This window comes from Coregonus clupeaformis, chromosome 20 (genome assembly GCF_020615455.1).
Source record: "Coregonus clupeaformis isolate EN_2021a chromosome 20, ASM2061545v1, whole genome shotgun sequence".
NCBI lineage: Eukaryota > Metazoa > Chordata > Actinopteri > Salmoniformes > Salmonidae > Coregonus > Coregonus clupeaformis.
In genome coordinates, this window is record NC_059211.1 from 51,600,905 (window position 1) to 51,624,323 (window position 23,419).

The following is a 23,419-nucleotide window of genomic DNA, read 5'->3' on the forward strand; positions in this document are numbered from 1 at the left end:
AGATTGCTGTACACCAGCGGAACCCATCCAACTTGAAGGAGCTGGAGCAGTTTTGCCTTGAAGAATAGGCAAAAATCCCAGTGGCTAGATGTGCCAAGCTTATAGAGACATACCCCAAGAGACTTGCAGCTGTAATTGCTGCAAAAGGTGGCTCTAAAAAGTACTGACTTTGGGGGGGGGTGAATAGTTATGCACTCTCAAGTTGTGCTTTTTTGTCTTATTTCTTGTTTGTTTCACCCCAAAAAATATTTTGCATCTTCAAAGTGGTAGGCATGTTGTGTAAATGAAATGATACAAACCCCCAAAAAATCAATTTTAATTTCAGGTTGTAAGGCAACAAAATAGGAAAAATGCCAAGTGGGATGAATACTTTCGCAAACCACTAAGTTCTGGCCACATTATTTCCACAGGAAAGGATGAATGATTCAGTGTATATTAGTGGTTTAAAGGTAATTTAAGTTTGCATTTCAACATGTTTAATGTCATGTAACAAGCTTGGTTGAAATCTTGTCACCATGTAAAGTACAGAATTAGCCTATTTCTTCCTCCATTCCTTAGCAGTGATTAGGCAAAAGTTGAGAAACGTTCCCAAAGTTCCAGGAATCAGCCAACCAGGATTTCTGGAGAACGTTTTCACTTAAGGACATTTTACGGAATCTTGCAACCCCTGAACATGAAGTGGCACTAATTAATTCCAAAACTTGGTAAAAAACATAAAACAAAATGTTACAAATATTTGAATGGATATGTTAAGGACTATGCCACACCTTACACTGGGAATTACTGATGGGTGACCGTTAAAACCAAATCCATAAGCATGGTTTTAGGTATGAATTAAGCAAACAAATTATTACACAACTGTACAGAAGTCAAACATTTTGTCCTTCAATGAAAATCATTGAAACAATCTAATTCCTGAAAATGTGGCTCACTGACTACAACAATCGATTCACTGACAGTGACATCCTCGTAGATTACTATTACATTAAAACAAGTTAATTATATTAACCAGTTCATTTTTTTCAATCAGTTTCTTCCAGTTTAGATAAATTCAATCACGTTAATACAGTTGTCCTAGAAGCGTAAGAGCACTTACACAATGGTTATTATTATACTGGACATAGGCAAAAATCAGTCTAGAGTCCATAGCACCGAGTAGAAAAATAAATAATGCATATATAAAAGATAAACGTCTATATTCGCTCAAAGAACAAATATGCGTTACAGCAAATCAAACACATAACAATCCAACTGAAATATGGCAACGCCACCTTTTCACTAGTAGTGGTGTATTGTCCATCATAGTGTCTTCAATATACCTTTTGTTTATATACCACTTGCACATTTTGCCAGTTTGTAAAATATACATTAACCAGAAGCCAAGAACACTTTCAAACAGGACCAATGCTTCTAGTAAATCTTTAACATCACCAATACATAACATCTAAGCCAGTCTATTACAAAGATGAGTAAAAAAACTAAAACATGATTTCAAATAAATAAAAAAACAAAGACCTAACCTAATATACATAAACTTTAAAAACTTCAACGGTTTTACGTTTCTCATTAATATACATCATCTCCTCATAACAACCAACGATTGACGACCTTCAGGAACACAACGGTCATTGTCAAGAAAAATACAAGCAAACAAACAACCAAGTTGTTTTTTTTTAAAAGAAAGTGAAAAATCTGTGACTAAGCCACTGACTTTTCCGTTTTCTTCCTTCACCATCGCACACACTCAGTGCAGCGCGGAGGAGGACGGCGTCTCCGATGGGATGCCCACCAGGGTGGGGGGTGGCTGGCTGGAGCCTGGGCACCCTGTGGAGGTGGGGGCTGAGGTCAGGGCAAGCGGCCGGGGATTGAGGCGCGGGGGTGGGGGGTTGGAGGGACGGATGAGTGGGGGGGGCTGGTTGAGCGTGGGCCGGGGCTGGAGGAAGCGGGCCTGCTGCTGGAGAGGGGGTGGCTGCCTGTGGAGGGCCGGGGTGGCCGGCAGAGAGGGCCGTAGGAGCGGGGGCGGCTGGTTGAGCGAAGTTGCCGACGACATCACCAGGGTCTGGGAGGTTGCAGAGGAAGTGGCAGCGGGAGAAGGGCCTGACGAGGGGGTCACCTGGCCCTGGAAGAGAGAGGCGTGAGTTGGGATTTCGGACCAAAACCGATGGGCAATACATTACAGCATATATACGGTTGCCCAACCCTCTTCCCGGAGAGCTACCCTCTTGCAGGCTTTCACTGCAACCCTTACCTAGGACAATCCTAGATTCACAGCTGAATCAGTTGTTACAAAAGAAATGGAGCAAAAGCCTGCATACCCAGTAAAGTAGCTCTCCAGGAGGAAGGATAGCCACTTGACTGGTCTTGACATTGAATGACATGTTGGAATACCAGATTTAAGATCAATTTAACAAATGTCATTAGCAGTCATAACGGATATCAGGTTATGAAAATAAGCCTGGCACCTGTTGTATTTTGTTTCCTACTTAGCTAATTGACAAGGTAGCCATGAAGGCATATACACTATATATACAAAACTATGTGGACACCCCTTCAAATAGGTGGATTTGGCTATTTCAGCCACACCCATTGCTGACAGGTGTATAAAATCCAGCACTCAGCCATGGAGGAGGAATAATGGTCTCTGGCTGTTTTTCATGGTTCGGACTAGGCCCCTTAGTTCCAGTGAAGGGAAATCTTAACACTACAACATACAATGACATTCTAGATGATTCTGTGCTTCCAACTTTGTGGCAACAGTTTGGGGAAGGCCCTTTCCTATTTCAGCATGACAATGCCCCTGTGCACAAAGTGAGGTCTATACAGAAATGGTTTGTCGAGATCGGTGTGGAAGAACTTGACTAGCCTGCACAGAGCCCTGACCTCAACCCCATCGAACACCTTTGGGATGAATTTGAACGCCGACAGCAAGACAGGCCTAATCGCCCAACATCAGTGCCCGGCCTCACTAATGCTCGTGGCTGAATAGAAGCAAGTCCTCGCAGCAATGTTCCAACATCTAATGGAAAGACTTTCCAGAAAAGTGGAGGCTGTTATAGCAGCAAAGGGGAGACCAACTCCATATCCATGCCCATGATTTTGGAATGAGATGTTCGACCAGCAGTTGTCCATACTTTTGGTCATGTAGTGTATTTGTTTGAAATATTAGTATTACATTATTTTCAATACTGTATAGCAAGGTCATCTACCACTGCTTATGATATCTGTTAAATAATACTTAAAGCTACACGTCATGCAAGGAGTAAAATACCATTAGTTGACATCAACCACATTCAGATATTTCTACAAGTTATCAAGTCAATGGGAAATTTGTAGAATAATAAATTACAAGTGTGTATTATACACATGTGAATTGGAAATTGAGTTTTTGCATATCCCCCCCAGGGTTAGAATGTCCACATGCAACTAACATTGTTAGGAACTTTGGCACATAATCATAACTGCTTATGACATCTTATGCCCTGCTTATAATGATGTTAAGACACCTTTATGAAGGAATGTAAATGAAACTGCAGTGTTAGAGATTTGTTGGAGCAAAAACCTGCATGCAGAGGGGGCTTGTGGGAGGCCAACTCCCATAACTAACTATAGCGAAATCACAGAAGGGGTTTCTGGGAAGGTTTAATTTGTTTTGTTTGAGGGGAATAAAGGAACGCTCCACCACCTCCTCCTCTTCTTCATCCGTACTCTTCCCAGAAGGGGTGTTGGAGCTGTTCTTCCCCTCTCGCCAGAGGTGGCAGTGTCACCGTTGGGGCACCAGTTCCCTGCTCCGCCTCCCACTCCTGCAGCACCTCCTCCAGGTTAAACCGGCGGCGGTAGTTCACAAAGAAGTTCTTTACCTGCCCTACCGTCTTATTACCGATAACGTCGGCAATGGCCTGGAAGTCTTTCCCGTACTTCCGGACACCTGGTGAAACAACAAATATTCTGAAATTGCACGAGGTAAACAGACTGCCGGGCCATGGACAAGAACTTGAACCAACTACAAACGCACAAAGAACGTAGGTTTACCTTGAACTGCCAGAAGCTGTTCATCTGTTGTCCAGCGGGCATTCACTTTTTGGTTGCACTAGAACAGACGAAAAATACCTGATATTATACACTGAACAAAAAAATTGTGCAACATGCAACAATTTCAAAGAGTTTACTGAGTTACAGTTCATAAGGAAATCAGTCAATTGAAATAAATAAATTAGGGCCTAATCTATGGATTTCACATGACTGGGAATACAGATATGTATCTGTTGGTCACAGATACCTTAAAAAAAAGGTATGGGCTTGGATCAGAAAACCAGTCAGTATCTGGTGTGACCACCAATTGCCTCATGCAACGCGACATCTCCGCATATAGTTGATCAGGCTATTGAATGTGGCCTGTGGAATGTTGTCCCACTCCTCTTCAATGGATGTGCGAAGTTGCTGGATATTGGCGGGAACTGGAACACGCTGTCGTACACGTCGATCCAGAGCATCCCAAACATGCTCAATGGGTGACGTCTGGTGAGTATGCAGGTTATGGAAGAACTGGGACATTTTCAGCTTCCAGGAATTGTGTAAAGATCTTTGTGACATGGGGCCGTGTATTATCATGCTGAAACATGAAGTGATAGTGGCGGATGAATAGCAAGACAATGGGCCTCAGGATCTCTTCACAGTATCACTGTGCATTCAAATTGCCATAGATAAAATGCAGTTGTCCGTAGCTTATGCCTGCCCATACAATAACCCCACCGCCACCATGGGGAACTGTTCACAACGTTGACATCAGCAAACCGCTCGCCCACATGACATCCATAAATGCTGTCTGCCATCTGCCCGGTACAGTTGAAACTGGGATTCATCCGTGAAGAGCACACTTCTCCAGTGTGCTGGCGGCCATCGAACGTGAGCATTTCCCCACTGAAGTCAGTTACGACGCCGAACTGCAGTCAGGTCAAGACCTTGGTGAGGACGACAAGTTTCATCAGCTGTCCGGGTGACTGGTCTGACATTCCCGCAGGTGAAGAAGCCGGATGTGGAGGTCCTGGCTTGGCGTGGTTACACAAGGTCTGCGGTTGAGGCCGGTTAGATTTACTGCCAAATTCTCTAAAACGACGTTGGAGGCTGCTTATGATAGAGAAATGAACATTAAATTACCTGGCAACAGCTCTGGTTGACATTCTTGCAGTCAGCATGCCAATTGCACACTCCCTCAACTTCAGACATCTGTGGCATTGTTCTGTGTTACAACTGCACATTTTAGAGTGGCCTTTTATTGTCCCCACCTGTGTAATGATCATGCTGTTTAATAAGCTTCTTGATATACCACAGCTGTCAGGTGGATGGATTATCTTGGCAAAGGAGAAATGCTCACTAACAGGGATAAAAATAAACTTGTGCACAACATTTGAGAGAAATATGCTTTTTGTGCGTATGAAACATTTCTGGGATCTTTTATTTCAACTCATGAAACATGGGACCAACACTTTACATGTTGCGTTTATATTTTTGTTCAGTGTAGAAGCTAAGTGGCAATAAATGTCAAGACAACAGGTCACTCACTTCATATAAGCAACCATAATAAAGAAACGTCCATAACTAATGACTTCATCTCTTGGTAGAACTTCATTTGTAAGGTCTTACATGCTGACCGCATCGCGTGCGTGAGCGTTGCAAAATAAATGTACACATACATGTTATTAAATTATTGCACCCACATTGCTCGTGAGCGTCTGCGTGGCCAGGCGCTAAAATAGAACTTGGTTCTATTTGTGACGCTCAACGCGCTGCAAGTCCTGCCAATCCCATCTCCTCATTGGTTTTTAGGAGCATCTACCCACGTGGGTGATTGAAAGATGAACTGATGTCTACGCTCCAGTCCAGTTGGTTGTGATAATGCACCATAAAGTTGGTTGCCAACCGCCATATAAAGTCCAAAGAAGAAGAAGCCTGAAGGAGGAGAGATTACTAGAAAACAAACTTTTACCGTTTTATCTGTGGATTAATTGTTGGAGTAGAGGACCTAGTGCATTTCAAGTAAAATAACAACCCAATGTTTATATCCCAGGGCGAATGAGCTAGCAACAGCAAACCAGCTAGCTAAATTGCCATAAATGCTTAATGCTTTTCGACCTGTCCTGAAATTAATATAATTGGTTCAGAGTTTGTTTTGATATTTCAACCTGCGTGTCCTGATCGCGTCTGGTGTGGGGTGGCAAAATCAACTTGCGCGTGATGGCGGACACACGAGCGTGTGCGGTCTGGGTAGCATGTTAGTGATGTGTATGTTATGACCACTTATGTCACATTGCTAGGTCCCTTTCTCACTGAAATCTAAACATTTGGCACATACCTCCGGCAGCCTGAAGTCATCAATGCCCGCTTCCATCCTGTGTTTCAGACCACTGTTCAGTTGCTTTGCATTTTGAACCTGTGGGATAAATTCCTAGTGCCTTCAGAAAGTACTCACATCCCTTTACTTTTTCCACATTTTGTTGTGTTACAGCCTGAATTTAAAATGGATTAAATTGAGATTTTTTGTCATTGGCCTACGCACAATACCCCATAATGTCAGTGTAATTATGTTTTTAGAAATGTTTACAAATTAATAAAAAATGAAAAGCTGAGGTGTCTTGAGTCTAAGTATTCAACCCCTTTTATGGCAAGCCTAAATAAGTTCAGAAATAAAATTAAGTGGCATAATAAGTTGCATGGACTCACTGTGTGCAATAAGTGTTTAACATGTTTTTTTAATGACTACCTCATCTCTGTACCCCACACATATACAATAATCTGTAAAGTCCCTCAGTCGAGCAGTGAATTTCAAACACAGATTCAACCACAAAGACCAGGGAGGTTTTCCAATGCTTCGCAAAGAAGGGCACCTATTGGTACATACAAAATAAAAATAAATAAAAGCTGTCCTTGAATATCCCTTTGAGCATGGTGAAGTAATTAATTACACTTTGGATGGTGTATCAATACATCCAGTCACTACAAAGATAAATGCGTCCTTCCTAACTCAGTTGCCAGAGAGGAAGAAAACCGCTCAGGGATTTCACCATGAGGCCAATGGTGACTTTAAAACAGTGACAGAGTTGAAGGGCTGTGATAGGAGAAAATTGAGGATGGATCAACAACCTTGTAGTTACTCCACAAAACTAACCTAAATGTCAGAGTAAGAAGGAAGTACAGAAAAAATATTCCAAAACATGCATCCAGTTTGCAATAAGGCACTAAAGTAAAACTGCTTTGTTCTGAATACAAAGCGCTATGCTTGGGGAAAATCCAACACAACACATCCACTGAGTACCACACTTCATATTTTCAAGCATGGTGGTGCCTGTCATCGGCAAGGACTCTTTTTTTTAGGATATAAAGAAACAGAATAGAGCTAAGTACAAGCAATATCCTAGATGAAAACCTGGTTCAGTCGGCTTTCCAACAGACACTGGGAGACAAATTCACCTTTCAGCAGGACAATAACCTAATACACAAAGCCAAATATACACTGGAGTTGCTTACCAAGACGATATTGAATGTTTCTGAGTGGTATAGTTACAGTTTTGACTTAAATCGGCTTGAAAATCTATGGCAAGACTTGAAAATGCCTCTCTAGCAATGTTCAACTACCAACTTGACAGAGCTTGAGGAATTTTAAAAAGAATGTGCAAATATTGTACAATCCAGGTGTGCAAAGGTCTTGGACTAATCCAGAAAGACTCACAGCTTTAATCGCTGCCAAAGGCGATTCGAACATGTATTGACTCAGGGGGTTGAATACATGTATTCAAGATAGAATTTATGAAGAATAAAACACTAACATTTGTAAAAAATTATTCTTTCACCTTGACATGAGTACTTTGTGTAAATCATTGACATAATGACAAATCCATTTTAATCCCACCTTGAAAACACAAAATATGGAAAAAGTCAAGGGGTGTGAATACTTTTTGAAGGCACCGTACATATGCTTAGAACAACACAATGCACTAAGTAGTGCTGATACACTACATTACCAAAAGTATGTGGACACCTTCTCGTCAAACATCTCATTCCAAAATAATGGGCATTAATATGGAGTTGGTCCCGCCTTTGCTGCTATAACAGCCTCCACTCTTCTGGGAAGGCTTTCAACTAGATGTTGGAACATTGCTGCGGGGACTGGCTTCTATTCAGCCACGAGAGCATTAGTGAGGTCGGGCACTGATGTTGGGCGATTAGGCCTGGCTTGCAGTCGGCGTTCCAATTCATCCTAAAGATGTTCGATGGGCTCAGTGCAGGCCAGTCAAGTTCTTCCACACCGATCTCAACAAAGCATTTATGTATGGACCTCGCTTTGTGCAAGGGGGCATTGTCATGCTGAAACAGGAAAGGGCCTTCCCCAAACTGTTGCCACAAAGTTAGAAGCACAGAATCATCTAGAATGTCATTGTATTGTTAAGATTTCCCTTCACTGGAACTAAGGGGCCTAGCCCGAACCATGAAAAACAACCCCAGACCATTACAGTTGGCACTATGCATTAGGGCAGGTAGCGTTCTCCTGGCATCCGCCAAGCCAAGATTCGACCATCGGACTGCCAGATGGTGATGCGTGATTAATCACTCCAGAGAACGCGTTTCCACTGCTCCAGAGACCAATCTTTACACCACTCCAGCCGACGCTTGGCATTGCGCATGGTGATCTTAGGCTTGTGTGTGGCTGCTCGGCCATGGAAACACATTTCTTGAAGGTCACAACGAATAGTTATTGTGCTGACGTTGCTTCCAGAGGCAGTTTGGAAAACAGTAGTGATGTTGCAACCGAGGACAGACGATTTTTACACGCTATGTGCTTCAGCACTCGGTGGTACCATTCTTTGAGCTTGTGTGGCCTACCATTTCGCGGCTGAACCGTTGTTGCTCCTAGACGTTTCCACTTCACAATAACAGCACTTACAGTTGACCGGGGCAGCTCTAGCAGGGCAGAAATTTGACGAACTGACTTGTTGGAAAGGTGGTATCCTATGACGGTGCCATGTTGAAAGTCACTGAGCTCTACGGTAAGGCCATTCTACAGCCAATGTTTGTCTATGGCGATTGCATGGCTGTGTGCTCGATTTTCTGCAGCGGTCAGCAATAGGTGTGGCTGAAATAGCTGAGTCCACTAATTTGAAGGGGTGTCCACATACTTTTGTGTGTATATACACTACTGTTCAAAAGTTTGGGGTCACTTAGAAATGTCCTTGTTTTCCATGAAAATATACATGAAATGAGTTTGAATAGGAAATATAGCAAAATGCATAGGAAATGTAGTCATTGACAAGGTTAGATATAATGATTTTTAATTGAAATAATAATTGTGTCCTTCAAACTTTGCTTTCGTCAAAGAATCCTCCATTTGCAGCAATTACAGCCTTGCAGACCTTTGGCATTCTTGTTGTCAATTTGTTGAGGTAATCTGAAGAGATTTCACCCCATGCTTCCTGAAGCACCTCCCACAAGTTGGGTTGGCTTAATGGGCACTTCTTACGTACCATACGGTCAAGCTGCTCCCACAACAGCTCAATAGGGTTGAGATCCGTTGACTGTGCTGGGCACTCCATTATAGACAGAATACCAGCTGACTGCTTCTTCCCCAAATAGTTCTTACATAGTTTGGAGCTGTGCTTTGGGTCATTGTCCTGTTGTAGGAGGAAATTGGCTCCAATCAAGCGCCGTCCACAGGGTATGGCATGGTGTTACAAAATGGAGTGATAGCCTTCCTTCTTCAAGATCCCTTTTACCCTGTACAAATCTCCCACTTTACCACCACCAAAGCACCCCCAGACCATCACATTGCCTCCACCATGCTTGACAGATGGCATCAACCACTCCTCCAGCATCTTTTCATTTGGTCTACGTCTCACAAATGTTCGTCTTTGTGATCCGAACACCTCAAACTTTGAATCGTCTGTCCATAACACTTTTTCCAATCTTCCTCTGTCCAGTGTCTGTGTTCTTTTGCCCATCTAAATCTTTTATTTTTATTGGCCAGTCTGAGATATGGCTTTTTCTTTGCAACTCCGCCTAGAACGTCAGCATCCCGGCGTCGCCTCTTCACTGTTGACGTTGAGACTGGTGTTTTGCGGGTACTATTTAATGACGCTGCCAGTTGAGGACCTGTGAGGCGCCTGTTTCTCAAACTAGACACAAATGAATTTGTCCTCTTACTCAGTTGTACACAGGAGCCTTCCACTCCTCTTTCTATTCTGGTTAGAGCCAGTTTGCGCTGTTCTGTGAAGGGAGTAGTACACAGCGTTGTACGAGATCTTCAGTTTCTTGGCAATTTCTCGCATGGAATAGCCTTAATTTCTCAGAACAAGAATAGACTGACGAGTTTCAGAAGAAAGTTATTTGTTTCTTGCCATTTTGAGCCTTTAATCGAACCCACAATTTCTGTTGCTCCAGATACTCAACTAGTCTCAAGAAGGCCAGTTTTATTGCTTCTTTAATCAGCACAACTGTCAATCTCCCTTGGCCTGGGGCTCCATGCAATGATCATGAGAACGGTGAGGAATCAGCCCAGAACTACACGGGAGGATCTTGTCAATGATCTCAAGGCAGCTGGGACCATAATCACCAAGAAAACAATTGGTAACACACTACGCCGTGAAGTACTGAAATCCTGCAGAGCCTGCAAGGTCCCCCTGCTCAAGAAAGGACATATCCATGCCCGTCTGAAGTTTGCCAATGAACATCTGAATGATTCAGAGGACAACTGGGTGAAAGTGTTGTGGTCAGATGAGACCAAAATGGAGCTCTTTGGCATCAACTCAACTCGCCGTGTTTGGAGGAGGAGGAATGCTGCCTATGACCCCAAGAACACCATCCCCACCGTCAAACATGGAGGTGGAAAATTATGCTTTTGGGGTGTTTTTCTGCTAAGGGGACAGGACAACTTCACCGCATCAAAGGGATGATGGACGGGGCCATGTACCGTCAAATCTTGGGTGAGAACCTCCTTCCCTCAGCCAGGGCATTGAAAATGGGTTGTGGATGGGAATTCCAGCATGACAATGACCCAAAACACACGGCCAAGGCAACAAAGGAGTGGCTCAAGAAGAAGCACATTAAGGTCCTGGAGTGGCCTAGCCAGTCTCCAGACCTTCATCCCATAGAAAATCTGTGGAGGGAGCTGAAGGTTCGAGTTGCCAAACGTCAGCCTCGAAACCTTAATGACTTGGAGAAGATCTGCAAAGAGGAGTGTGACAAAATCCCTCCTGAGATGTGTGCAAACCTGGTGGCCAACTACAAGAAACGTCTGACCTCTGTGATTGCCAACAAGGGTTTTACCACCAAGTACTAAGTCATGTTTTGCAGAGGGGTCAAATACTTATTTCCCTCATTAAAATGCAAATCAATTTATAACATTTTTGACATGCGTTTTTCTGGATTTTTTTGTTATTCTGTCTCTCACTGTTCAAATAAACCTACCATTAAAATTATAGACTGATCATTTCTTTGTCAGTGGGCAAACGTACAAAATCAGCAGGGGATCAAATACTTTTTTCCCTCACTGTATATATATATATATATATGTATATATACAGTGAAGGAAAAAAGTATTTGATCCCCTGCTGATTTTGTACGTTTGCCCACTGACAAAGAAATGATCAGTCTATAATTTTAATGGTAGGTTTATTTGAACATTTAATCCATTTTAGAATAAGGCTGGAAAGTAACAAAATGTGGAAAAAGGGAAGGGGTCTGAATACTTACCGAAAGCACTGTGTATGTATGTATGTATGTATATATATATATGTATATGTGTGTGTATATATATATATATATATATATATATATATATATATATACACATATATATATATACACATATATATATATATATATACACATATATATATATACACATATATATATATACATACACATATACATATATATATATACATACATACATACATACATACATACATACATACATACATACATACATACATACATACATACATACATACATACATACATACAGTGGGGAAAAAAAGTATTTAGTCAGCCACCAATTGTGCAAGTTCTCCCACTTAAAAAGATGAGAGAGGCCTGTAATTTTCATCATAGGTACACGTCAACTATGACAGACAAAATGAGAAAAAAAAATCCAGAAAATCACATTGTAGGATTTTTAATGAATTTATTTGCAAATTATGGTGGAAAATAAGTATTTGGTCAATAACAAAAGTTTCTCAATACTTTGTTATATACCCTTTGTTGGCAATGACACAGGTCAAACGTTTTCTGTAAGTCTTCACAAGGTTTTCACACACTGTTGCTGGTATTTTGGCCCATTCCTCCATGCAGATCTCCTCTAGAGCAGTGATGTTTTGGGGCTGTCGCTGGGCAACACAGACTTTCAACTCCCCTCCAAAGATTTTCTATGGGGTTGAGATCAGGAGACTGGCTAGGCCACTCCAGGACCTTGAAATGCTTCTTACGAAGCCACTCCTTCATTGCCCGGGCGGTGTGTTTGGGATCATTGTCATGCTGAAAGACCCAGCCACGTTTCATCTTCAATGCCCTTGCTGATGGAAGGAGGTTTTCACTCAAAATCTCACGATACATGGCCCCATTCATTCGTTCCTTTACACGGATCAGTCGTCCTGGTCCCTTTGCAGAAAAACAGCCCCAAAGCATGATGTTTCCACCCCCATGCTTCACAGTAGGTATGGTGTTCTTTGGATGCAACTCAGCATTCTTTGTCCTCCAAACACGACGAGTTGAGTTTTTACCAAAAAGTTCTATTTTGGTTTCATCTGACCATATGACATTCTCCCAATCCTCTTCTGGATCATCCAAATGCACTCTAGCAAACTTCAGACAGGCCTGGACATTTACTGGCTTAAGCAGGCGGACACGTCTTGCACTGCAGGATTTGAGTCCCTGGCGGCGTAGTGTGTTACTGATGGTAGGCTTTGTTACTTTGGTCCCAGCTCTCTGCAGGTCATTCACTAGGTCCCCCCGTGTGGTTCTGGGATTTTTGCTCACCGTTCTTGTGATCATTTTGACCCTCACGGGGTGAGATCTTGCGTGGAGCCCCAGATCGAGGGAGATTATCAGTGGTCTTGTATGTCTTCCATTTCCTAATAATTGCTCCCACAGTTGATTTCTTCAAACCAAGCTGCTTACCTATTGCAGATTCAGTCTTCCCAGCCTGGTGCAGGTCTACAATTTTGTTTCTGGTGTCCTTTGTCAGCTCTTTGGTCTTGGCCATAGTGGAGTTTGGAGTGTGACTGTTTGAGGTTGTGGACAGGTGTCTTTTATACTGATAACAAGTTCAAACAGATGCCATTAATACAGGTAACGAGTGGAGGACAGAGGAGCCTCTTAAAGAAGAAGTTACAGGTCTGTGAGAGCCAGAAATCTTGCTTGTTTGTAGGTGACCAAATACTTATTTTCCACCATAATTTGCAAAGAAATTCATAAAAAATCCTACAATGTGATTTTCTGGAATTTTTTTCCTCAATTTGTCTTTCATAGTTGACGTGTACCTATGATGAATATTACAGGCCTCTCTCATCTTTTTAAGTGGGAGAACTTGCACAAATAGTGGCTGACTAAATACTTTTTTGCCCCACTGTACATACATACATACATACATACACAGTGCATTCGGTAAGTATTCAGACCCCTTTTTCCACATTTTGTTACTTTCCAGCCTTATTCTAAAATGGATTAAATAAAAAAATCCTCATCAATCTACACACAATACCCAATAATGACAAAGCGAAAACAGGTTTAGACATTTTTGTAAATGTATAAAAAAGAAACGGGAATACCTTATTTACATAAGTATTCATACCCTTTGCTATGAGACTCAAAATTGTGCTCAGGTGAATCCTGTTTCCATTGATCATCCTTGAGATGTTTCTACAACTTGATTGGAGTCCACCTGTGGTAAATCCAATTGATTTGACATGATTTGGAAAGGCACACACCAGTCTATAAAAGGTCCCTCAGTTGACAGTGCATGTCAATGTCAGAGCAAAAGCCATGAGGTCGAAGTAATTGTCTGTAGAGCTCCGAGACAGGATTGTGTTGAAGCACAGATCTGGGGAAGGGTACCAAAAAATATCTGCAGCATTGAAGGTCCCCAAGAACACAGTGGCCTCCATCATTCTTAAATGGAAGTAGTTTGGAACCGCTAAGACTCTTCCTAGAGCTGGCCGCCCGGCCAAACTGAGCAATCGGAGGAAAAGGGCCTTGGTCAGGGAGGTGACCAAGAACCCGATGGTCACTCTGACAGAGCTCCAGAGTTCCTCTGGAGATGGGAGAAACTTCCAGAATGACAACCATCTCTGCAGCACTCCACCAATCAGGCCTTTATGGTAGAGTGGCCAGACGGAAGCCACTCCTCAGTAAAAGGCACATGACAGCCCGCTTGGAGTTTGCCAAAAGGCACCTAAAGGATTTTGACCATGAAAAACAAGATCCTCTGTTCTGATGAAACCAAGATTGAACTCTTTGGCCTGAATGCCAAGCTTCACGTCTGGAGGAAACCTGGCACCGTCCCTGCAGTGAAGCATGGTGGTGGCAGCATCATGCTGTAGGGATGTTTTTCAGTGGCAGGGACTGGGAGACTAGTCAGGATCGAGGGAAAGATGAACGGAGCAAAGTACATAGAGATCCTTGATGAAAACCTGCTTCGGGACAAGTCTCTGAATGTCCTTTAGTTGCCCAGCCAGATCCCGGACTTGAACCCGATCGAACATCTCTGGATACTGGTGTGCCAAGCTTGTAGCGTCATACCTAAGAAGACTCGAGACTGTAATCACTGCCAAAGGTGCTTCAACAAAGTACTGAGTAAAGGGTCTGAATACTTATGTAATTGTGATATTTCATTTAATTATTTTTATACATTTGCAAAAATCTCTAAAAATCTGTTTTTGCTTTGTCATTATGGGGTATTGTGTGTAGATTGATGAGGGGAAAAACTATTTAATCAATTTTAGGATAAGGCTGTCACGTAACAAAATGTGGAAAAAGTCAAAGGGTCTGAATACTTTCCGAATGCACTTGTATGTATGTATGTATGTATGTATGTATGTATGTATGTATGTATGTATGTATGTATGTATGTATGTATGTAAATTATATATAGTGTATTTATCTTTTACTTTCAGGATACAAGCAAAGATTCTCAAGCACTAAGGCGAAGGTAGCCTAGCGGATAAGAGTGTTTGGCCAGTTACCGAAAGTTCGCTGGTTCAAATCCCTGTGCAGACTAGGTGAAAATATGTGCCTTGAGCAAGGCACTTAACCTTAATTGCTCCTATAAGTCGCTCTGGATGAGAGCGTCTGCTAAATGACTAAAATGTACTGTGAAAAAGCCTCAACTCAAGCACCTTGAGGACCCAGGTTGCCCTGCTCACCTGTCTTTTGAGGGCCACCAGCTCCATGTCCAGCTGCCGAAGGACAGTGTTGGCAGCACTGGAGCTGCATGACACTGCCACCACATCCTCCTGGGTCAGGTACATGCCCTTGGGCGGCCGACACTTGGAACGCTGCGAGTGGTGCCGGTGCATGAGCGTCAGGTGCTCCCGTCGGCCGAGCCCAATCTTGGAGGAGCTCAGGGGCTGGGGCTCCGTGTGGCCCTGGAGAGGCACGGGTAAACTTTCTATTAGCTGTCATAACTGTTCGTAACATCTATTGTGTCATTGTTAGGACATAACTTTGTTGGACTAATGACAGCTGGAGGTACCAGAAAATAAGCAGAAGGAGAAAAATACAAAGTTTTTGTCAAATTCATCCAAAGTTGACGAGTTGGTCATAACAATGTTTTGAGAGGTATAATAAAACGGTAATGCTGCACACTGCTGTTCATGCTCCCAAGTGATTTTATTGATACGTTTCAACCCTTCATCAGGCATCCATGAAAAATCACCTTGGAGCATGAACAGCAGTGTGACGTTTTCCTTTTAATTGTTCATGAGTTCACCTATAACTCCAGCACCTGCAAAAAAGTACCTGGCTGTGCGTATGTTCTGAAGCTTTTGCACATTATAAGAAGTGTCATATTAAAGTGAGACTCAGCGATATGACGTTGCCACGAGCAGCACCACTGATATTCAGATGAGCACAATGCAAGACTTTGCTCTCACAGTCCCACAGAGTATCTGCACATGTGCATGGTAGAGTCCTGCATGGCTCCATTTTTTGGAGCCGAACTCGCCGGCCACATCAATTCAGAGCACCACCCGATATCAAGACAGATTTTCTCTGCAACCCGACCCACCAGCATAGAATTGTTCCAAGAGCCGATCTGTGACCCGCCAAATAACAATTTATTTAAAAAAAATTATGACCAGAGTATTAGGCTATTTCCCTTCCCTGCATGAAATAATTTGTCTGCATGTCTATTCAACATTTGGATAAAAGGAAACCATGCCATGAATTAAGAATGATAGGCTTATCTTATTTTCATAATGCGATGCGGCACACATTGACAATTCAAATCGCTTTGAAAAAAGCCTTCTAGTTAGCCTTCTTACCTAATGAAAGCCTATAAGCGACATAACAAAACAATACTTTTACATTCCTTATTGTTAAGATTATCAAATAGTTTAATTGAAACTTAAATAAACAACTCCCAGAATCGAATAAGCTATAGGATGCAAAAAGCATACATTTATTTAGTAGGTTTAGACTTTATATAGCCTGCGTATGGTCTAAATTAACAAAAGCTTGAATTCATGTAATAATTCATTGATAATTAACTGAATTATCGTAAACGAATACCTGCTTGCACTTTTGCAGGCTGTGTATCCATATACTGGGTTGTTGTCCTCCTTGTCCCCAATGACTACAAAATCCTTCCAAACCGGGGATTTCACTCACAGAGCACCTGTTTCCACGATGGTGCAATCCACCATCATAACCTTTCTTTCTATTTCTCCTGTTACGTTAGCCATTTTTGCGTGAGCTAGGAGTCAGGGAAAATAAACTTGCCAACGTATTGCCGCGTTGCAGAAGGAAACGTAAGCTCTGCACGTGGACAAATTAGGAACGTTTCAGCACCACACAAATAATGGACAGTTCCCTGCTCCACTCTAGCCTAGGCTATGTATGCCTCACTGCTCACATAATGGAATTTGCAACAATTCAACAATCTCCTGGGTTTGTAAAATAAATCTTGATTTAAAACGTCTGACCTGCAATATAATCGTTCAGAACCGCGATCTGACCCACGGGTTGAAATAATGTTTTCATTCCACCCGCCAGCTGATTCTTTTGCGGGTCAACCGTTGGTATCCAACCCGATGCAGGACTCCAGTGCATGGGTGCGCTTCCCACTGCTACAACGTGATAGCTATGGAACAAAAACTGTGTACAAGTTTAGCCTCGTGCTTCAAACGCTCTTAGTTGTTGCAGAAATCGGCCCTATGTTGCGGTTTACTTAATGCATCGTTTACTGTACCTTTTAAGTGTGACCTTTGTTACTAACCCAATAACTAGCCTACGGATATTGTTGCACTCGCTTTGTCTAGTGGTCCTAGGCCTAGTTACATGGTCTGTAACCTGAATGTGTGCATTTGTGAGAAATCAGCATTTGAGGACCATGTTGGATGTGCCCAAGGACACGGCAATCTTACCTTGGTCCAGGGCCAGCTCTGTCTCTCTTGACCTCTTGGTCATCCAAGTGGATTATTATTTGTTCAGATGGTGACGAAAGTTAATGTATACAAAAAGGAAACCACAAACAGGCATGACTAAACTAAAGATTCAAAACCAAACGAAAGGCCTCATGGCCAACAAACCTACTAGCAGCCTCACAGCTTGCAAGCTGGGACACTGACTGATGATCACCCTAATTGGCAGCACCTGATTTGCTTATCAAGCAGGCTCAACACCTGGATAAGGCTGCTGTCACCTGGGGATGGAGTGTGGAGGTGTATCCTGGGTAATGTGTTTTGTCTACTGTATGTCCTAACATTAACCTTCCCCCCACATCATAACTCTACTGCTCATTGTAAGTGAATGCTGGTCACCTGATTAAAAGTGTATCCGCTATTACTTTTTGATCTATCCCAACTGACATTCCATCAGTTTAAATTCTAAAGTTTAGATAACGTACCTCTTTTTTCGTCTCCTTGGTGGGGTCATAATCGCTATCGTTTGCTTCGATGGGGTTGGCCTCCTCCATTTCTTCATCACTAATGTCAAGAAAAGCCAATCATTATTGGAATCCGACCACTTGGAATTCACAGACAGTAATAAAAGCTGAGCTACAACTCTTACCTTTCATCTTGGGCGTTTCGGTTTGCTAGCTTTCTGGCCTGGCGGTCCATCAGGCTGGTTCTGGACCGGGTCTTCTTCCAAGAGTAGTAATACTTCACAAGACTGGATATGGATTTGTCTGGTAACTACAACAGATGAGAAAATGGTACCAAATGACAGTTTATACTTACATTAAAGCTGGGATTCAATCAAAGGAGCGTTGTCGACAAGTGCACTGCACTGTCGACAATGTGCCTTTTAAAGGCAATCACCCCAACGTTCGCAGAGATTGCATTCAAGGTGAATGCGGATGTTGGCTCAAGTGTAAATTACCTTAAAGACAACTGCAATATTCATCCAGACTGCTTGTGTACACTACTGGGCAAAAGTTTTAGAACACCTACTCATTCAAGGGTTTTTCTTTATTTTTACTATTTTCTACATTGTAGAATAATAGTGAAGACATCAAAACTATGAAATAACACATATGGAATCATGTAGTAACCAAAAAAGTGTTAAACAAATCAAAATATATTTTATATTTGAGATTCTTCAAATAGCCACCCTTTGCCTTGATGACGGCTTTGTACACTCTTTGCATTCTCTCAACCAGCTTCACCTGGAATGCTTTTCCAACAGTCTTGAAGGAGTTCCCACATGCTGCCGTCCGACTCATCCCAAACCATCTCAATTTGGTTGAGGTCGGGGGATTGTGGAGGCCAGGTCATCTGATGCAGCACTTCATCACTCTCCTTCTTGGTAAAATAGCCCTTACACAGCCTGTAGGTGTGTTGGGTCATTGACCTGTTGAAAAACAAATGATAGTCCCACTAAGCCCAAACCAGATGGGATGGCATATCGCTGCAGAATGCTGTTGTAGCCATGCTGGTTAAATGTGCCTTGAATTCTAAATAAATCACAGACAGTGTTGCAAGCAAAGCACCCCCACACCATAACACCTCCTCCTCCATGCTTTATAGTGGGAAATACACATGCAGAGATCATCCGTTCACCCACACCGCGTCTCACAAAGACACGGCAGTTGGAACCAAAAATCTCAAATTTGGACTCCAGACCAAAGGACAAATTTCCACCGGTCTAATGTCCATTGCTCGTGTTTCTTGGCCCAAGCAAGTCTCTTCTTCTTATTGGTGTCCTTTAGTAGTGGTTTCTTTGCAGCAATTCGACCATGAAGGCCTGATTCACACAGTCTCTTCTGAACAGTTGATGTTGAGATGTGTCTTTTACTTGAACTCTGTGAAGCATTTATTTGGGCTGCAATTTCTGAGGCTGGTAACTCTAATAAACTTATCCATTGCAGCAGAGATAACTCTGGGTCTTTCATTCCTGTGGCAGTCCTCATGAGAGCCAGTTTCATCATAGCGCTTGATGGTTTTTGCGACTGCACTTGAAGAAACTTTCAAAGTTCTTGAAATGTTCCGTATTGACTGACCTTCATGTCTTCAAGTAATAATGGGCTGTTGTTTCTCTTTGCTTATTTGAGCTGTTCTTGCCATAATATGGACTTGGTCTTTTACCAAATAGGGCTATCTTCTATATATCCCCCCCACCTTGTCACAACACAACTGATTGGCTCAAACACATTAAGAAGGAAAGAAATTCCACAAATTAACTTTTAAGAAGGCAAACCTGTTAATTGAAATGCATTCAAGGTGACTACCCCATGAAGCTGGTTGAGAGAATGCCAAGGCTGTGCAAAGCTGTCATCAAGGCAAAGGGTGGCTATTTGAAGAATCTCAAATATAAAATATATTTTGATTTGTTTATCACTTTTCTGGTTACTACATGATTCCATATGTGTTATTTCATAGTTTTGATGTCTTCACTATTATTCTACAATGTAGAAAATAGTAAAAAGAAAAGAAAAACCCTTGAATGAGTAGGTGTTCTAAAACTTTTGACCGGTAGTGTATGTTTGTATGAACAGTACACAGACACACATTAAAGTAAAAGATACTGTATATTAATGTATGTTACCATTTGTTGAATCCTGTGGAAGCTTTTTCCGTGGAAGCTGAAGGCTTGTTCGAACAGCACCTTATCCTCCACGGTCCACTCGTCGGGGAAGGGGGTAAAGTTGGGCAGGTCTGCCAGGGACTTCTCAATGTTGTGCTTGTGCCAGAACAGCATGCCCAATGCCTGTGGGGGACAACAACGAGTGGAGTCCACTGAGAATGGACACCAGGCAGGTCTATGGGGCTTCACTGAGCCAGTAATGCTTGAGCAACAGAACTAGAATAGGTAGAGTAGGTATTCCCCTAAATAACATTTGAATATGTTATTTTTAAGTATGTTGTGGTAGTTTATTAATACATTGTGGGTCAAATTTACTGAGCTTTCACACCGGGGTAAATTTTAGGCCTGTCCGGGGGGCATTGGAAAATGTAATATGAATGTTAAAATTGGGAATATGCTTCAATAGGGTTAAAACAATGGAAATTCTGTTTAAAGTTTTTCATATGATTTTGAAAAATAAGGTGGATTCTCTGCATTGGTGAAAAAGCTTAGTAAATGTGGCCCTATGTACCTGCCTAATAATCCTAAAAAGCAGACATACCTGCTCAACATTATATCCATGCTTCTCTTTTGCAATGGCAATATATTCATCCACTGTGGAGAAAAATCATAGTTTAATTAAACTACTTAAGAAATAGTTAAAAAATATTATAAATATTTTTGTAAAATCAACTGTTGGTTGCCTTTAGAAATAAGATGCTTGTGAAAACCAAACTGACTTACATTTTGGGTCGACAATGGTGTGGTATGGAGACCACACCAACATACCCCCACTATCTTTATCACTGTACTTGGTAGAACCTACAGAAAAATATATAAAAAATATATATATACTACATAATTAGAAAAAACACATAATTTTCATATAGTGTTATTTCATGTCATTTTAACAGCCTAATTAAAGCAATACATGCAGGACTAAAGAGACTGCTTTATTGTTGTTAAAATATTGTTTAGAAAGCAACAAAAAGCCAATTCAGTTGAAGGAAACCAATAGTAGCCTACGGTGGGCAAGTACAGCCTCGGAATAGAAATGTGTTTCAAAACGCTTCTATAAACCAAACATCGACAACATCTTTCAATGGGCCATAATTCTCTACACATCTGGCTCAATTGTCGAATAAAAGCCTGCTGACTATGGGTTGTAAAGTAAAAAGGTTAATGTAAATGTACTGTCATAACCTATACCGAGGCTACCACCAGAATACAGTCAGGTAGATCAAGCATAACCTTACCAGGATCAAATTCTGGTATATTGGCTTGATAATCGGATCCCACACGCATTCCGACATCTGCAATAAGGAAAAATGTGTATAACACATTAATAGACACATTTCTTTCTGTTTTTCGCGTTCAAAATAATACATACAGTGTGACATGCAAAACGGGTGTTCGAGGCTATACCGTGCTCGTCGTCACTGCCGCTCTCATCAGAAAAATGTCCATTCGATGCATTTGAAGGGCTTTTTGTTCCGTTTGAGCGTCCCTTTCCTAGATACTCCGACCCTTTATCCATCATTCCAGGCATTTTTACGTATCTTTGTGGGTTCTCCTTGGGAGAATACCTAATAAAACCATGCAATGTATATTTTTTCACAGCCTGTCTTTTTCAATAACTCCCACAGCTACGCAGCTGTGACACTGTGCCATAGTCCAGTATTAATCCACCATTTTTTGTATATTACGGTTTTACGCAGATGTATTAAAAATGATTTCCCCAAGCCTGTTCCTTAATCTGATATTGGTTGTTTTTAGTGTAATTCATGACTTGTATCTGTTCAGACATGCAGTAATTGAATATTCAAAATAAGAAGGAACTAATTCGTCTAGCGGAAGGACCTTTACGCACTTGGTTATATGAAGCCAAACTGCGGCTCTGCGTGCGCGGGTGAAAATGGAGTTGTTTACAGTCACGCTCGGTAGACGAATAGGCTACAACAAGAATATAATTTGTTACAATTTCTTACACATAATATATGCTACGTCTGTTTTGGATACATTGGATGCGTTTTGTAAATCCAATATAGAGCCTGAGGCTCTTTTTTAAAGCCTTTATTCACAGAAGCGTCAACACAGCATTTTTTACATTTCAACGTAGGCTATTTTTGACTTGAATGTTTTTCAAATATAAACAACTCTACCTTTGCAATTATGGCCCCATAGTAGGCTAATGAGAAGTAGAGGAATATAGCCCAACTGTACGAAATAAAAAGCGAAATAAAATAACCAGTCGTTTGGGTAGCCTCTCTTTATTCTGAATATTGTCCTTGGTTTGCCAGCAGATGGAGACAAAAGACAGCTAGCCTATTTCGAGAGATCCCACAATTAATTGTTCATTTGGTTTTCGAATGTAACTTATTGATTTTTAAGTATAGGCCTATTAACTGTTTACTAGGCCTATGTAACCTACTTATGTCCGTGTGAGTGATGAGCTGTGACTTTGAGAGAGTTTGGAGATGGTTTTGACCATTTAGGTGTCCAAAATGGGTATAAGGGCCTAATTAACTGAAAATGTCAGTAGGCTATCCCTCCCAATCCACATTGGTAGACCTCATTCCGTTATCCCTTGCCCAGTCTATGAACTAAACTATATATAAAACTATATATAAAAAACGAAGACCTTTAGATGGTCTAAAGGAGGCAAACTGGATATGAATAAAGATACGAATATGGATAAATAATTAAGAAATGTCAATTTTTTTCAACTTATTAGGCAGGCCACTGTAGTGTACCAAATATGAGCTGCATTTCGGTACAAAACGGTCTCGCTTACATATCAATTACTGTAATGTAGGCTTACATCTATTCAATGGCAAAAACATAATATTTTCTTCCAGGGGGATAAGTGCGCTATACCACCCTTGCCATAAGGGTGCAGACCTCTTGGCAGAGGTCTTAGTACAATCACATACAGAGAAACTGTTTACCCAAGATCAGGGGTCTTTTGTCACGTAACATAATATTTTATGTAATTTCGTCACGATACCTACGCTACAACTCTCTTCAATCTGAATAAGCCCTATAGAATGAGATAATCGATGGTGCCATATCGAACTTGGGGTAACCACTAGGACTATCTGCAACTATCCTCTCGCTCACTCTCTCTCTCTGTCTCTCTCGGAGTAACTGATTA

General features: G+C 41.7%; 1 protein-coding gene across 1 annotated transcript; it reads right to left on the reverse strand.

The window, feature by feature from the left end:
* Positions 1 to 306: 306 nt before the first annotated feature.
* On the reverse strand, positions 307 to 22,096 carry LOC121572364 (REST corepressor 3). Its single transcript, XM_045205556.1, is given in 14 exon segments — positions 307 to 2,119; positions 3,683 to 3,738; positions 3,741 to 3,770; positions 3,773 to 3,925; positions 4,030 to 4,087; positions 6,350 to 6,427; positions 15,405 to 15,626; positions 18,107 to 18,185; positions 18,271 to 18,395; positions 20,248 to 20,409; positions 20,828 to 20,880; positions 21,010 to 21,087; positions 21,522 to 21,578; positions 21,691 to 22,096. Coding segments are annotated over 14 exon segments (1,650 nt in total). The 5' UTR covers positions 21,815 to 22,096; the 3' UTR covers positions 307 to 1,744.
* Positions 22,097 to 23,419: the final 1,323 nt, after the last annotated feature.